Source organism: Chiloscyllium plagiosum, unplaced genomic scaffold (genome assembly GCF_037043375.1).
Source record: "Chiloscyllium plagiosum isolate Xiang-an unplaced genomic scaffold, Cpla_swu_hap1 HiC_scaffold_36, whole genome shotgun sequence".
In the NCBI taxonomy this organism is placed as follows: domain Eukaryota; kingdom Metazoa; phylum Chordata; class Chondrichthyes; order Orectolobiformes; family Hemiscylliidae; genus Chiloscyllium; species Chiloscyllium plagiosum.
In genome coordinates this window covers 1795878-1811193 of record NW_028270174.1, presented here as the reverse complement: position 1 = coordinate 1811193, position 15316 = coordinate 1795878, and the positions used below count along the sequence as shown (strand labels likewise).

Sequence of the window (15316 nt, the reverse complement as noted above, 5' to 3'; positions counted from 1 at the left end):
CAAAGCATCCAGGAAGTTCTCCCCCTCTCGGAGAAACGTCTTTACTCAGAGTTTTTAAGATTTGGAATACCATGTTTGGGAGAGTGGTAGATTGAAAGTGATGAGGGCTGGAGAATGGGATTAGCTGGAGATGTGACAGACATGATAGGATGAATAGCCTCCTCCTGTACTGTAAAATACCATGATTCTAAAAATAATGGAAAGGAAGGTTTCCTTTATTTTGAGAATCAAAATATTTGCGATCAAATCTAATTATGCTTTTACATAAATCAGATGTTTTTCTTATGTGCACTCATACTTTCAAAAGGAAACACTTTGAATTGTCTTCCTTTTTGCACTATTCAACATTCAAGACAACCGGTAAGCAAGTTGTTATTGGACCAACAGAGTTTTGGGAGACTTGTAAGAAAGTATATCATATTAACAAAGCAGAATTGTTTAATCTGGTTCCTACACAATATATTCACTGAAGATTATCTCGATTTGCTATTCGGATTCTTAAAGGAGGCAAAGTACAACTGCCATGAGTGGATCCAATATTGAGACAGTACGGGAACATTACCCATATCTTTCATAATATACAGATAATTATCTGCCTTCCTGTTTTTGCTACCAAAGTGGATAACTTCACTTCATCTGCTATGTATTTGCCCACTTACTCAGCTTGTTCAAATCACACTGAAGATTCTCCGCATCCTCCTCACATCCCATCTTCCCACCCAGCTTTGTCTCACCTGAAAACATTGAGACATTTCACTTGGCTCCCTCATCTAAATCATTAACATACATTGTGAATAGCTGGGGTCACTGGCTCCCACTCTGTGAAAAACTTGTCTATTCCTATTGTTTCCGGTCTGCCAGCTAGCTCTCTATCCATGTCAGCACACTACCCTGATCCCATGTGCTTTAGTTTTACACACTAATCTGTTTCATGGACTTTTAACAAAAGCCTTCTGAAAGTCCAAATAATCCACATCCACTGACTTTCCCCCATACCCCTACAGGCTACATCCTTGAAAAAAGTCCAGTAAAGTTGTCAGCATGATTTCCCTTTCATAAATCCATGCTGACTGGTCAATTTTGTCACTGTTTTCCAACTGCTATTGAATCTTTTATAATGGCCCCTACATTTTCCCAATTATTGATGTCCTGAAAAATGACCACCAAGTGCATTCACTATTTCTCGAGCAACTTCTAGGAGCCCAGATGCTCCAACCCATGCACTGGTTCCATAGAACATACCAGCTTTAGATTATTCCAGTAAACATATTAAATTGAAAGATTTTTCTGGATTTTTAAAAGACTAACCTTCTCCATGGTCTGAATCCTGCTGATTTGATTTATGTAGCAGTTTTGGCCCTAGCAAGCCAATAATAACTGCTCCGATGGGAGCCGTGATCAGGATTCCCAGAAAGGCCACAGTGAGAACACTCAACCCGTACTCTGTTGCAGTCTTGTCATTTCGAATTCGTGCCATGTCCAAAGCTACAGAGCCAATGGCAGCCTAATTCAGCACAAAGAAACAAGGTTTTCTGTGATACATTCAGCTCTTTCGATTATGCAACATATTATGAAAAACTTGAAAAGAGATCACACACCTATGACAAAGCTTAATTTGAACACTTAACATGTACACTGAGCAACAAACAGACAACAGTTTAATAATTGTCCAAACTGAAAATGATAAGTTAAATATTAGAGATACTATACAATAATGCTAAGGTTGTTCAGAAAGCATATGATGTTTTGGCTTTCATTAACAGGGGGATCGAGTTTAAGAGCCGCGGGTTTTGCTACAGCTTTACAAGTCCCTGGTGAGACCACACTTGGAATATTGTTTCCAGTTCTGGTCGCCCTACTATAGGAAAGATACAGAGGCTTTGGAGAGGGTGAAAAGAAGGTTTACCAGGATGCTGCCTGGTCTGGAGGGTTTGTCTTATGAACAAAGGTTGACGAAGCTTGGACTTTTCTCTCTGGAGAGAAGGAGGAAGAGAGGAGACCTGATCGAGGAATACAAGGTCTTGAGAGGCATGGATAGAGACAGTAGCCAGAGACTTTTCCCCAAGGCAGGATTGACTGGCACAAGGGGTCACAGTTTTAAGATATTAGGAAGAAGTATAGAGGAGATATCCACGGTTCTTTATGCAGAGAGTTGTGAATGCATGGAAAGTGTTTCCAGCGATGGTGGTGGAAGCAGAGTCATTAGGGACATTTAAGCGACTGCTGGACATGCACATGGACAGCAGTGAATTGAGGGGTGCGTAGGTAAGGTTATTTTATTTTACATTAAGATTAATCCTCAGTACAACATCGTAGGCCGAAGGGCCTGTTCAGTGCTGTACTTTTCTATATTATAATGCTTCATATTTATGGTAAGTACAGACATAGATTTAAGTTTCATCACATTTTTTTCTTTTAAAAGGTTTACAAGAGTTGCTCTGCTCTGACACAGAAGCAATCCTTTTCCTGCTATTTCCCGAGGATGAGATCTCTCTCATACCACTTAAAGAACACTTGATACTTCTTTCCATGGTAGTCTTTCCTTTGTAACCTTTGCTTCTTGTGACCAATCTATGCTCCTTTTATCAGTCTCTATTAAACGCTTAAATTTTCCCAACATACGCTAACCTTATATCCTATCAGTATTTCTCCAATATGCAATTCCAACCAGATACTAACTACATGTCTGACTTCAGCACACATTGTTAATGCACTGGATGTCAGTACCCTCTCCTTCAACAGCTTTGACTTGCAAACATTGCTCAGGCCAGATGTTTGAACTCAGCCGTGACAAATGTCAATGCAAACCTATTGTCATAAACACAGGGCACAACTTTATTTCACCTTTCATTTCCAAACCAAAATGCATCAACAGCCTTCAGTCCTCAATTTATTAGTAAATTGCCCTTTGAACACATTTTTAATATCAGGTTTTAGAGGTACAGAATATGGACTAAATGACCTTTGACTGTGTAACACATAACAATATGAGAAGTTGTAGAAACTGAACTGGACTGGCCATATAAATTCAATGGTTTCAAGAACAGATCAGAGGCAAGGACTCCTGCATCAAATAACTATCTTCAAGGCATAAGTCAGGATTGTGATGGTATTGTTTTCTGTTGACATAAAATGGCCACCAAGGCATTTTAGCTGACATAAAATGGCCAAAAAGAGATTAGCAGCTACAGAAAGCAGACTTTCATAGCCAGACATGTAGCCTCCAAACAGAGTTACACAGGATAAGATAATGAATGGTCCCATGAAAATCATAGTAGGGTTCTGGTGAGAAAAGACAGGGGTATTTAATAATTAAATTTCTGTAGACAAGCAGCTTTAAACACATAAGCATTGTTGATAAGGAGCATCCTTGAGAAATCTAGACAGCAGTGACCTGGGCACTAACCACAGTCCCAAGTTTGTTATTTAATAAAATGTGGAAGGAAAAGTCTGACCCCATAGTATTCTGAACTTTTTAAGCAATTGTAAATTAGAAATTCAAAAATACAAACTAACACGAAGAGATTTAGCTAAATTCCTATGAACAGTCAACCTGACACAGTAAAGAGATGATTTGGAGATGCCGGTATTGGACTGGGCTGTACAAAGTTAAAAATCTCAGAACACCTGTTCTTATAGTCCAACAGGTGTATTTGGAAGCACTAGCTTTCGGAGCATTGCTCCTTCATCAGGTGGTTGTGGAGTACAAGATCCAAAGACACAGAACTTATAGCAAACGTTTACAGTGTGATGTAACTGAAATTATCTATTGAAAAAAGACTTGGATTGTTTGTTAAGTCTCTCATCTTTTAGAATGACTATGTTGATTTCAGTTCTTTCATGCGTAAATCCCAGAACATTTTTTTAAAAGTTACATTCTCAAGTGAACTTTAACAATAGGTGCCATGTTGGCCCAGATAATGTATTGAAAGGTGTGAGGGGCCCTGTGTGAGGCTGTCCGTGCCCTAATGTTCAGACTGATTCTATTTCTAAACAAGGGATTTACAAAATCTTACATGGATTCATGCAATTTTTGGGCAAAATAAAATATAATTCTGCAAGTACAAATTCACTCCACAAACTTGTGTGTGTGTGTCTGTATAGGAGTGTCTGTGAGAGAGTGTGTGTATGTGTATGTTTGTGAATCTGAGTGTAAACTGCTATAAGTCTGTAAGAGGATGCATATGTGGGTTTGGATGTGAGTCTGTGTGTGTGTGTGTGTGTGTGTGTGTGTGTGTGTGTGTGTGTGTGTGTGAGAGAGAGAGAGAGAGAGAGAGAGAGAAAGAAAGAGTGTGCAGTGCAATGGGGTCACCCTTGGTGTGACATGAACCCAAGGTCCTGGTTGAGACCAGTTCCATGGGTACCGAACTTGGCTCTCAGCCTTTGCTTGGCCACACTGAGTTATAGAGACATAGAGATGTACAGGATGGAAGTAGACCCTTTGGTCCAACTGTCCATGTCGACCAGATACCCCAACCCAATTTAGTCCCACCTGCCAGCACCCAGCCCATATCCCTCCAAACCCTTCCTATTCATATACCCATCCAAATGCCTCTTAAAATGTTGCAGCCTCCACCACTTCCTCTGGCAGCTCATTCCATACAAGTACCACCCTCTGTGTGAAAAGTTTGCACCTTAGGTCTCTCTTATATCTTTCCCCTCTCACCCTAAACCTATGCCCTCTAGTTCTGGACTCCCCGACCCCAGTGAAAAGACTTTGTCTATTTACCCTCTCCATGACCCTCATAATTTTGTAAACCTCTATAAGGTCACCCCTCAGCCTCTAACGCTCCAGGGAAAACAGCCACAGCCTGTTCAGCCTCTCCCTGTAGCTCAGATCCTCCAACCCTGGCAACATCCTTGTAAATCTTTTCTGAACCCTTTCAAGTTTCACAACATCTTTCCGATAGGAAGACCAGAATATCACGCAATATTCCAAAAGTGGCCTAACCAATGTCCTGTACAGCCGCAACATGACCTCCCAACTCCTGTACTCAATACTCTGACCAATAAAGGAAAGCATACCAAACACCTTCTTCATTATACTATCTACCTGTGACTCCACTTTCAAGGAGCTATGAACCTGCACTCCAAGGTCTCTTTGTTCAGCAACACTCCCTCGGACCTTACCATTAAGTGTATAAGTCCTGCTAAGATTTGCTTTCCCCAAATGCAGCACCTCGCATTTATCTGAATTAAACTCCATCTGCCACTTCTCAGCCCATTGGCCCATCTGGTCAAGATCCTGTTGTAATCTGAGGTAACCCTCTTCACTGTCCACTACACCTCCAATTTTGGTGTCATCTGCAAACTTACTAACTGTACCTCTTATGTTCACATCCAAATCATTTATGTAAATGTCAAAAAGTAGAGGACCCAGCACCGATCCTTGTGGCACTTCACTGGTCACAGACCTCCAGTATGAAAAACAAACCTCCATCACCACCCTCTGTCTTCTACCTTTGAGCCAGTTCTGTATCCAAATGGCTAGTTCACCCTGTATTCCATGAGATCTAACCTTGCTAATCAGTCTCTCATGGGAACCTTGTTGAACGTCTTACTGAAGTCCATATAGATCACATCTACCGCTCTGCCCTCATCAATCCTCTTTGTTACTTATTCAAAAATCCCAATTAAGTTTGAGATATGATTTCCCACGCACAAAGCCATGTTGACTATCTCTAATCCGTCCTTGCCTTTCTAAATACCTGTACATCCTGTCCCTCAGGATGCCCTCCAACAACCTGTCCACCTCCGAGGTCAGGCTCACCGATCTATAGTTCCCTGACTTGACCTTACCATCCTTCTTAAACAGTGGCACCACGTTTGCCAACCTCCAGTCTTCCGCCACCTCACCTGTGACTTTCAATGATCTCAGCAAGAGGCCCAGCAATCTCTTTTCTAGCTTCCCACAGAGTTCTAGGGTGCACCTGATCAGGTCCTGGGGATTTATCCACCTTTACCCGTTTCAAGACATCCAGCACTTTCTCCTATGTAATATGGACATTTTGCAAGATGTCACCATCTATTTCCCTACAGCCTATATCTTCCATATCCTTTTCCACAGTAAATGCTGATGCAAAATATTCATTTAGTATCTCCCCCATTTTCTGCGGCTCCACACAAAGACCGCCTTGCTGATCTTTGAGGGGCCCTATTCTCTCCCTAGTTACCATTTTGTCCTTAATATATTTGTAAAAACCCTTTGGATTCTCCTTAATTCTATTTGCCAAAGCTATCTCATGTCCCCTTTTTGCCCTCCTGATTTCCCTCTTAAATATACATAGTTGCCTGTCCCGAAGGTCCAAGGTTAAATGTACTCTCTGACTGTCAGGGAACACTCCTGTCTGTTAATTGTTGTGCATTCATCCATTGCTGTAGCCTCTGCTTGGTCTTGCCAATGTACCATGCCCCAGGGCATCCTTGCCTGCAGTGTATGAGATAGACAACATTGGCCGAGTCACATGAGTACCTGCCACGTACATGGTGGATGGTGTCCCTGCATGTAATGGTGACATCTGTGTCGAAACTCTGGTGCGTCTTGCAGCGTCTACCGTGACAAGATTGTATGGTGTTGTCCTGAAAGCCGGGCAGTTTGCTGCGAACAATGATCTGTTTGAGGTTTGGAGGTTGTTTAAAGGTGAGAAGTGGTGCCATGGGGAAGCTCTTGGTGAGGTGTTCATCCTCATTGATAATGTGTTGCAGGCTGCGAAGATCATGGCGTAGTTTCTTGGATCCTGGGAAGTACTGGATAACAAACGGTACCCTGTCGGTTACAGCTCGTGTCCGGAGGAGGTCATTACGTTTTTTCGCTCTGGCATGTCGGAACTGGCGGTTGATGAGTTGAGCATCATACCCTGTTCTTATGAAGACTTCCTTGAGTACTTCCAAGAGCCCATCACGTTCCTCCTCATCTGAACAGATCCTGTGTATGTGTAGGCTTGTCCGTAGGGGATGGCTGTTTTAATATGTTTCAGGTGGAAACTGGAGAAGTGTAGCATCATGAGGTTATCCGTGGGTTTGCAGGAGAGTGAGGTGTTGAGGTGCCCATCCTTGATGGAGATGCATGTGTCCAAGAATTAGACAATAAAGAGAGACTCACATCATTAGCAGGAGAAAGCAAGGACTGCAGATGCTGAAGATCAGAGTCAAAAAGTGTGGCGCTGGAAAAGCAGGTCAGGCAGCGTCCGAGGAGCAGAAGAATCAACATTTTGGGCATAAGCCCTTCATCAGGAATTAGCAGGAAAAGTGAAGCAACAAATGGTATAAACAGATAACCTCTAAAAGAGCACCTAGAGACAGTTAGCATGGTATAAGGAGATTGTAAAACATGGTCTATGTGACTTCAAGAAAATAAACAATTGTAGCTTCACAGTTTAGCAAACACCCTAGTTCAGATGTAGATAATTTGAGCAGATCCTTGCATCCAAAGATCAAGGGAGGGAATGACAAAGACCAATTATAAGATAAGGGTGGGAGTGAAGTCATGTCCTGTTGTACATTGAGAATCCAAATTGGTATCTTTTAATAACTTGGTAAAGTTGAGGAAGTGATTGAATTTCTGTCATCAATGGAATTCAAGTAGATCCTCGTATTTAGTAAAGAAAACTAGTTTAGCATAGAACAAAAACAGAACATGATGGTGTGTTTAAGTGGCAGAGTCAGAAATCACACAACACCAGGTTATAGTCCAACAGGTTTCTTTGAAATTACAAACTTTCACAGCATAGCCCTTTGTCAGGTGAAGTGACATTTCACCTGATGAAGGGGCTACGCTCTGAAAGCTTGTGATTTCAAATAAACCTATTGGACTATAACCTGGTGTTGTGTGATTTCTGACTTTTTCCAGCCCAATCCAACATCGGCACCTCCACACCTTGAAGGGACAGGCAACAGGAAGCTCAGGGTCATTTTTATGTAGACAGAACAGTGGGCGGCACGGTGGCACAGTGGTTAGCACTGCTGCCTCACAGCGCCAGAGACCTGCATTCAATTCCCACCTCAGGCAATTGTCTGTGTGAAGTTTGCACATTCTTCCCGTGTCTGCGTGGGTTTCCTCCGGGTGCTTCGGTTTCCTCCCACAGTCCAAAGACGTGCAGGTTAGGTGAATTGGCCATGCTAAATTGCTCGTTAGGTGAAGGGGTAAATGTAGGGGGATGGGTTGCTCTTCAGAGGGTCGGTATGGACTTGTTAGGCCAAAGGGCCTGTTTCTACACTGTAAGTAATCTAATTTACTTTTAAGAACATAGGTGTTCAGATTCTTCCCGTGTGTTCCTTGGGCTCCATTTCCACCTCTCATTTACTGTCCACCTCCCTCACCTCACCCCATTTTCAGTATAAAAAACATCCTTTTCCTGCATACCATCAGTTCTTAAGAAGGGTCACGGGACCCAAAACATTAACTCTCCACAGATGCTACCAGATCTGCTAAGATTTTCCAGCAATTTCTGTTTTTGTTCAGATTTTCAGCATCCCAGTTCCTTGTTTTATTCTTGTGTTTAACTCACTGCTGCACCTCTTCCAGGTATATCAACCTTAAAGAAGTTCTGCTCCTCTCTCCAATAGGATTTCCGTTCCAATATTTTTTCTCTTTCTTGTGCACCATAATTACTTTCGCTGTCACTCCTGGTGTTTGCCAAAACTTGTTTGCCAAACTCATATTCCTTAGTGACTACGTCCAGTTCAGACTCATCCACATGAATTCCAGCTCAAATTTCATCCTATTTTGAATCCACCCAGGATTATAGGTATCTCTGTGATGTTCAACACTCCTCAGGCACCTGTTCCCGCCTCATCCTGAGATCCACACTCAGTGCTATGTGTCGCCACATGCACACTCTCAACCTCGCACTGCCTCATGCTGGCTCAAAACTGCACTCCCTCCAAGTTCCACTTCATCATCTGGCTTACTCAACATTCTAACAAGAAACTTATTGTTTTCCTTTCAGACATCAAGGATAGGCCCTCACAAGATGCAACAACTCAGATTCCCATGCCCCTCCAGAACTTTCCAACCCTCCACTTCTCTCACGCCATCCCATTCTGAACCCCACCTCTTCTAGTGCATTTACTATCCCTCCTGACCTTCCGCTCTCTGAAGCTGAACATTCTGTACTTGGAAAAGGGCTCAGTTTTATCCCTCTGAGATCCAACCTCAATGAACTTTGGGCACAACATGATGTTTAACTCTTCTTCAATCACCTTTGCCTCTGTGACCACTTCTTTGGACAAGAGTCCTCAACCATCCCACAGACCCCTTCATCCTCGTCCAAAACTCTTCCTCCACCTGCACCCCTCCCCCTGGTCTTTACCAGCACTCCAGCTGTTCAATGAAAACTGCTGATGTGCCATGGGTCACCTGAATTTCTCTGCACTCCCACCTTCCCCCGCCTTTCCCCTCCCACCCCACTTCCACCCTATCAAACTCTGAACTGACTGCACGCTGTGCTCTCAGATCCAACCCTGACTTTGTAATCAAGCTTCCTGACCAGGGTGGTGATGTTGTCATCTGGTGTACTGACTTCTATATTGCAGAGGCTGAGCGGCATCTCTCAAATACCTCCTCCTATTTCCCCCAGACCATGACCCTATCATGGAACATCACGCCATTGTGTCCACAACATTACTATTCATCACATTTTATCTAGTGATCTCCCCACGACTGCCTTCAGGCTCATAGTCTTCCAACCCCTGGTCTACCCCCTTTCCAACATCCACAAAAAAGATTGCCCTGGCAGACTCATTGTTTCTGGTTGCTCCTGCTCCACAGGACTCATCACTTTTACCTCGACTCAATTATTTTCTCCCCTTGTCCAGTCCCTTCCAATTTGCACCACGATTCCTCTGACGTTTTACATCAGTTTCACAATTTCCAGTTTGTGGGCTCCAGTCTCCATCTTTTCACGATGGACATTTACACGTCCATCCCCCATCAGGATTGTCTCAGGGCTCTAAGTCTTTCCTGAAAAAAGGCCTGCACCATCCCCATCAATCACCACCTTCCTCTGCTGAGCTCATCCTTACTCTGAATACCTTCTCCATTAACTCCTCCCACTTTCTTCAGGTCAGAGGGGTGACCATGGGTACCCACATGATCTCCAGTTATGTTTGCATCTTTGTGGGGTATGTGGAACATCCCTAGTTCCAATCCTACTCTGGCCCCCACCCACAACTCTTTCTCCAGTATATCGATGCCATCATCGGTGCTGCTTCCCTCTGTCTTCTGGAAATAGAAAGGTTTATCAATTTTGCTTCCAACTTCTCCCCAACCCTCACCTTCATCTCGTCCATCTCTGACTCCTCCCTTCCTTGACATCTTCGTTTCCATTTCTGGGGATAGGTGGCCGCCAAATATCCACTACAAACCCATTGACTCCTACAGTTATCTTTATTATACATCCTCATACCCTGCTTCCTGTAAAGATTCTATTCTATTCTCCTAATTCCTCCACCTCGGTCACATCTGCTTTGCTAATTAGGGGACGAGCAAAATGTCCAACCATCTCCCACACTTGGGCCCTTATTCCTTCTCTTTCCTCCAGAAGCAATAGGATCCCCATTGTCCTCATACCACCCTACCAACATTGATATCCAGAGTATCGTTAGCCCTTACTTCTGACACCTCCAACAGGAGCTACCACCAGACACATATTCCCCTCCCCTCCCCTGTCAGACTTCTGCAAGGACCGTTCCCTCCAGGGCACTCTGGTCCACTCCTCCTTCACTCTCAACACGCCCCCACAGCCTCACTATACCTTCTCCTGCAACCATGTAAGGTGTAAAACCTGCCCATTTACTTCCTCCCTCCTCAGTATCCAGGACTCCAAACACACCTTCCAAGTAAAGCACTTGACCAAGCTTCCAGTTGCCTGCCACTTTAACACACCATTCTGCTCCCTGGCCAACATCTCTGTCTCAGGCTTGCTGCAGTGCTCCAGCAAAGCTGGAAGAACAACATCTCATTTTCCACGTGGGAACCCTGCAGCCTTCAAGACTCAATATTGAGTTCAATAACTTTAGGGTTTAAGCATCTTGCCCCACTCCCACACTAGACTTTTTCATCACATTGGCTAGTACCACAATCAACCCATTCTCAGCTATAATAGTCCCCCATCAGCAGCTAGTCATTCTGCCAGACTGACTTTTAATTATCCCTTTATGTTCAGTTGTTTTCTCTCTCCTCCCCCCGCCTCCCCTAAACCCCAACTCAACCCCCAAACCTCCCTTCCCTCCTTCCTCTGTATAAATAAAACATCCTTTTCCTGGCTATAATCCATTCTGAATAAGGGTCACTGGTCCTGAAACATTAACTCGGATTTCTCTCCTCAGATGCTGCCAGACCTGCTGAAATTTTCCAGCAATTTCTGTTTTTGTTCCAGATTTTCAGTATCCGTAGTTCTTTTGGTTTTTAGTTTACAATGGAGACTGTAAAGTTCATCCAAGAATCAAACTTCAGTTTAAAATGAACTTACAGCACGCATATAGCAGAACTCAAAATTGCAGCTTTTTGATCTCCCAAGGAGAGGGAGAGAGAAAAGAAGTGGGGGGGGGGGGGAGGGGGAGCTGCTTCCCAGTTTGTTAGCTTTGTCAAAGAATTATAATATTAGGTGTGACTTTTTAACTTTAATTAGAACTGAAATGACAAATTTTACAACAATTGGTAGAAATTAGCACCTTTTTGTATCTCCTGTTATGAGATTAGTATGGAATATAAATTGTAAAATAGAAATTCAAGAAGTCATTACTGATAAGCAAGTTTCTAGTTGATTGGTAATTAACATGATGTAGCTGGCAAATGTCTGGGAAGGAATACGACTGTCAGTATTGGAATTTAATTGAATGAGATGTAAGATCTCAAAGTAAGTGATAGCAGTTATCTGGTAAACATCATTAAATCATGGGAGGACCTAGGACTGTCCGTTGAATTGTCCATCATTGATCGTGTGTTTACAGGATTGGATGTGTAGATTAGGGAGAGTGTGGTTAACAATTACAACAATGTTGCATGTAATTATTGTAATCCAGAATGTAATCCAAAAATGCTGCAGAAAGGCCAACTGTCCAGGGACCTCTCCCATGCTGCGTTGGTAAGGAGCTCTGAACAAAAATTGATTTGTGCTTCTGCACATAGGACTCAAGACTCCTCTTTAAAATCTCTCCAACATCCTCACTTGCCAGAAATTCACCCAAGCTCCTTAAATAACACCTTCCAAAGCCATAGCCACATAAGAAGGACAAGAGCAGCAGATAAATGGAAAAGCCACCACTTGCAAGTTCCCGTCCTGATTTGGAAATATGTTGCTGTTCCTTCAGTGTCACTGGATCCTGAAATTCCCTCCTGAACAACATTATGGGGGTGCCTACACCAATGGACTCCAGTAGTTAAGAAGGCAGCACACCACCCCCTCTCAAGAGCAACTAGAGATCGGCAATAAATGCTGGTCCAGCCAGTGACGCCTGTATCCCGTGAATGAATACAGAAGGTCCATCAATATTAGAAAGAGTCAAATCTCCATTTGTTTTACAGACAGATAATACTGACCAGTAAAACTACTTAATCATTGTTAGACACCAACCTGAACTGTGGCTTTAGGGATCCAGGCCAAAGAAATAAATACTCTTTCCTTCATATTAAATCCCGAGAAGTGTACCATGAGGAATGTTACCAAGATTCTGACTACAAGAGCAATGCTCAGAGTTGCAATCCCAAGTCCTAGAATAAAAATATGGTATTAGTTTCAAGAAATGTGATACAAAGGTATAAGTGAAAATGAACAAGACTTAAAATAATTTCCAGGCTGATCCCCAAGTTAACAGCCATAAAGAATTTGACTCCATCTCAAAGCTACCATATTCTATACCCACCTCAGAGCTCCTGGAAACTTAAGTCAGAGGTACTATAAGCTGAGACACCCCCTTGATCGTACCTTGATCGTCTTGGTGGCCAGGTTTGCTAGTGCTGCAAGGGAGGGTTTAAACTAGATTGGCCGGGGGCTGGGATAGTAAACAGCAGGAGACAAGTACGAGGCTCGAAGGAGATACAATAATCAGAAATAGTAAGTTGAAGAGACAGGTCAGGCCAACATGACAGAAAGTGAGGAATGCCTGTTGGATTAAATTGCATTTATTTCAATGTTAGAGGACTACAGGTGAGGCTGATAAACTCAGGGTGTGGATAGGCACTTGGGACTGGGATATTATAGCCATTACAGAAACATGGCGAAGGAAGGGACAGGATTGGCAGCTTAACATGCCAGGGTACAGGTGCTTTAGGCAGGACTGAGGTTGTGGAAGGAGGGGAGGGAGAGTTGCATTTTTTTATTAAGGCGAGTGTCACAGCAGTAATCAGAGATGAAATAACTGAAGGATCATCCAGTGAGGCTTTGTGGACAGAGCTAAAAAATAAGAAGGGGATGGTGACGTTACTATAGGCTGTATTAGGGGTTGTACTATAGGCCCCCAAATAGTTAACGGGAATTAGAGGAACAAATATGCAAGGAGATTGGGGAGACATGCAGGAGCAATAGGGTTGTCATAGTGGGGGATTTTAATTTTCCTGACATAGAGTGGGACTGCCATATGGTTAAGGGCTTAGCTGGGGTGATGTTGTTAAGTGCATTCAGGAATGTTTCCTCAAGCAGTATATAGAGTGTCTGACTTGGGAAGGGGCAACACATGACCTACTCTTGGGAAATAGGGCAGGACAGGTAACGGAGGTGGCAGTGGGGGAGCACTTTGGGACCAGTGATCATAGTTCTATTAATTTTACAACAGTTATAGAGAGGGTCCACAGGTTCAAGTTCTAAATTGGGGCAAGGTGAATTTTGATGGAATTACAGAGGAGCTTGCAGGGATTGATTGGAGTAGTTTGTTTGCAGGCAAAGGGACCTCCAGCAAGCAGAAGGCCTTTAAAAGTGAGATAGCTAGAGTTCAAGGTCTTTATGTTCCTGTGAGGGTGAGGGCAAGAAAAAGAATAACTAGAGAGAGAATAGGGCTCCTCAAGATCCAAAGTGGACATGTATGTGTAGAACCGTAGGAGATGGGCGAGGTTCTCAATAAATATTTCTCCCCTGTGTTTATCGTAGAGAAAGATTTGAAGATTAGGAACTTGAGGAAGTTAGTGGTGATATCTTGGGGGCAGTCCATATCGCAGTAGAGGAGGTGTTGGATGTAACAGAATGCATGATGGTGGATAAATCTCCTGGTCTTGACCAGATATATCCAAGAACACTGCAAGAGAAGAAATTGCAGGGGCCCATGGCTGATATTTTTTCATAATCATTAGCCATGGGTGAGGTCCCAGAAGTAGTAAATGTTGCGCCATAATTTAATAAGGGCTGCAAAGAAAAACCTGGGAACTATGGACCAGTAAGCTTAACATCTGTGGTGGGTAAGTTACTTAAGAAGATTCTGGAATGACAGGTTTTGATTAGGAATAGTCAATATGGCTTTGTGCATGGAAGATCATGCCTCACAAATTTGCTAGAGTTCTTTGAAGAAGTGACCAGGAAGGTTGACAAGGGCAGGGCGGTAGACGTAGTCTATATGGATTTCAGTAAGGCCTTTGATAAAGTTCCATATGATAGGCTGCTCCGGAAGGTTAGATCACAAGGAATCCAGGGCGAGCTGGGAAATTGGATATAAAATTGACTTAATGGTATGAAGCAAAGTGTAATAGTGGAAGGATGCTTGTCAGACTGGAGCCTGTGACTAATGGAGTGCCTCAGGGGTCGGTGCTGGGCCCATTGCTGTTTGCTGTCTGTATCAATGATTTAGATGAGAATATACAAGGCATGATTAGTAAATTCACTGATGATATTAAAATAGGAGGTATCGTGGACAGTGAGAACGGTTATCAGAAACTGCAGCAAGACCTTGATCAGCTGGGGAGGTAGGTCGAGAAATGGCAAATGGAGTTTAATATAGATAAGTGTAAGATCTTGCATTTTGGAAAGTCAAATCAAGGTAGGAGTTTCATGGTGGGGTACCCTAGAGTTTCAGGGTAGGGCCTTAAGGAGTGTCGTGGAACAGAGGGACCTTGGAAATCAGGTGCATGGTTCTCTTAAAGTGGAGTCACAGGTAGACAGGGCAGTGAAGAAGGCTTTTGGCACACTGCCCTTCATCAGTCAGGGCATTGAGTATAGAAGTTGGGAAGTTATGATGCAGTTGTACAGGACTTTGGTGAGGCCGCACTTGGAGTACTGTGTTCAGTTTTGGTCACCTTGCTATAGGAAAGATGTTATTAAACTGGAAAGAGTGCAGAAGAAATTTACAAGAATGTTGCCTGGATTCAACAGTCTGAGTTATCGGAAAAGGT

General features: G+C 43.2%; 1 protein-coding gene across 9 annotated transcripts in view; it reads right to left on the bottom strand.

Annotated features, from left to right (window-relative positions):
• The window catches only part of LOC122539553 (sodium/hydrogen exchanger 9B2-like), a 187908-nt gene that overhangs the window by 10606 nt on the left and 161986 nt on the right, over window positions 1-15316 (bottom strand). For all 9 annotated transcript variants that reach the window (XR_015753290.1, XM_087979851.1, XM_087979849.1 and 6 more), the window contains 2 exons: window positions 12576-12712; window positions 1309-1504 (listed from right to left, as the gene is read on the bottom strand). Coding sequence is in view for 8 of the 9 variants with exons in the window: in XM_087979851.1 (XP_087835977.1) it covers window positions 1309-1504; window positions 12576-12712 (333 nt within the window). In the remaining variant the exon portion in view is untranslated. The remainder of the gene's footprint in view (window positions 1-1308; window positions 1505-12575; window positions 12713-15316) is intronic.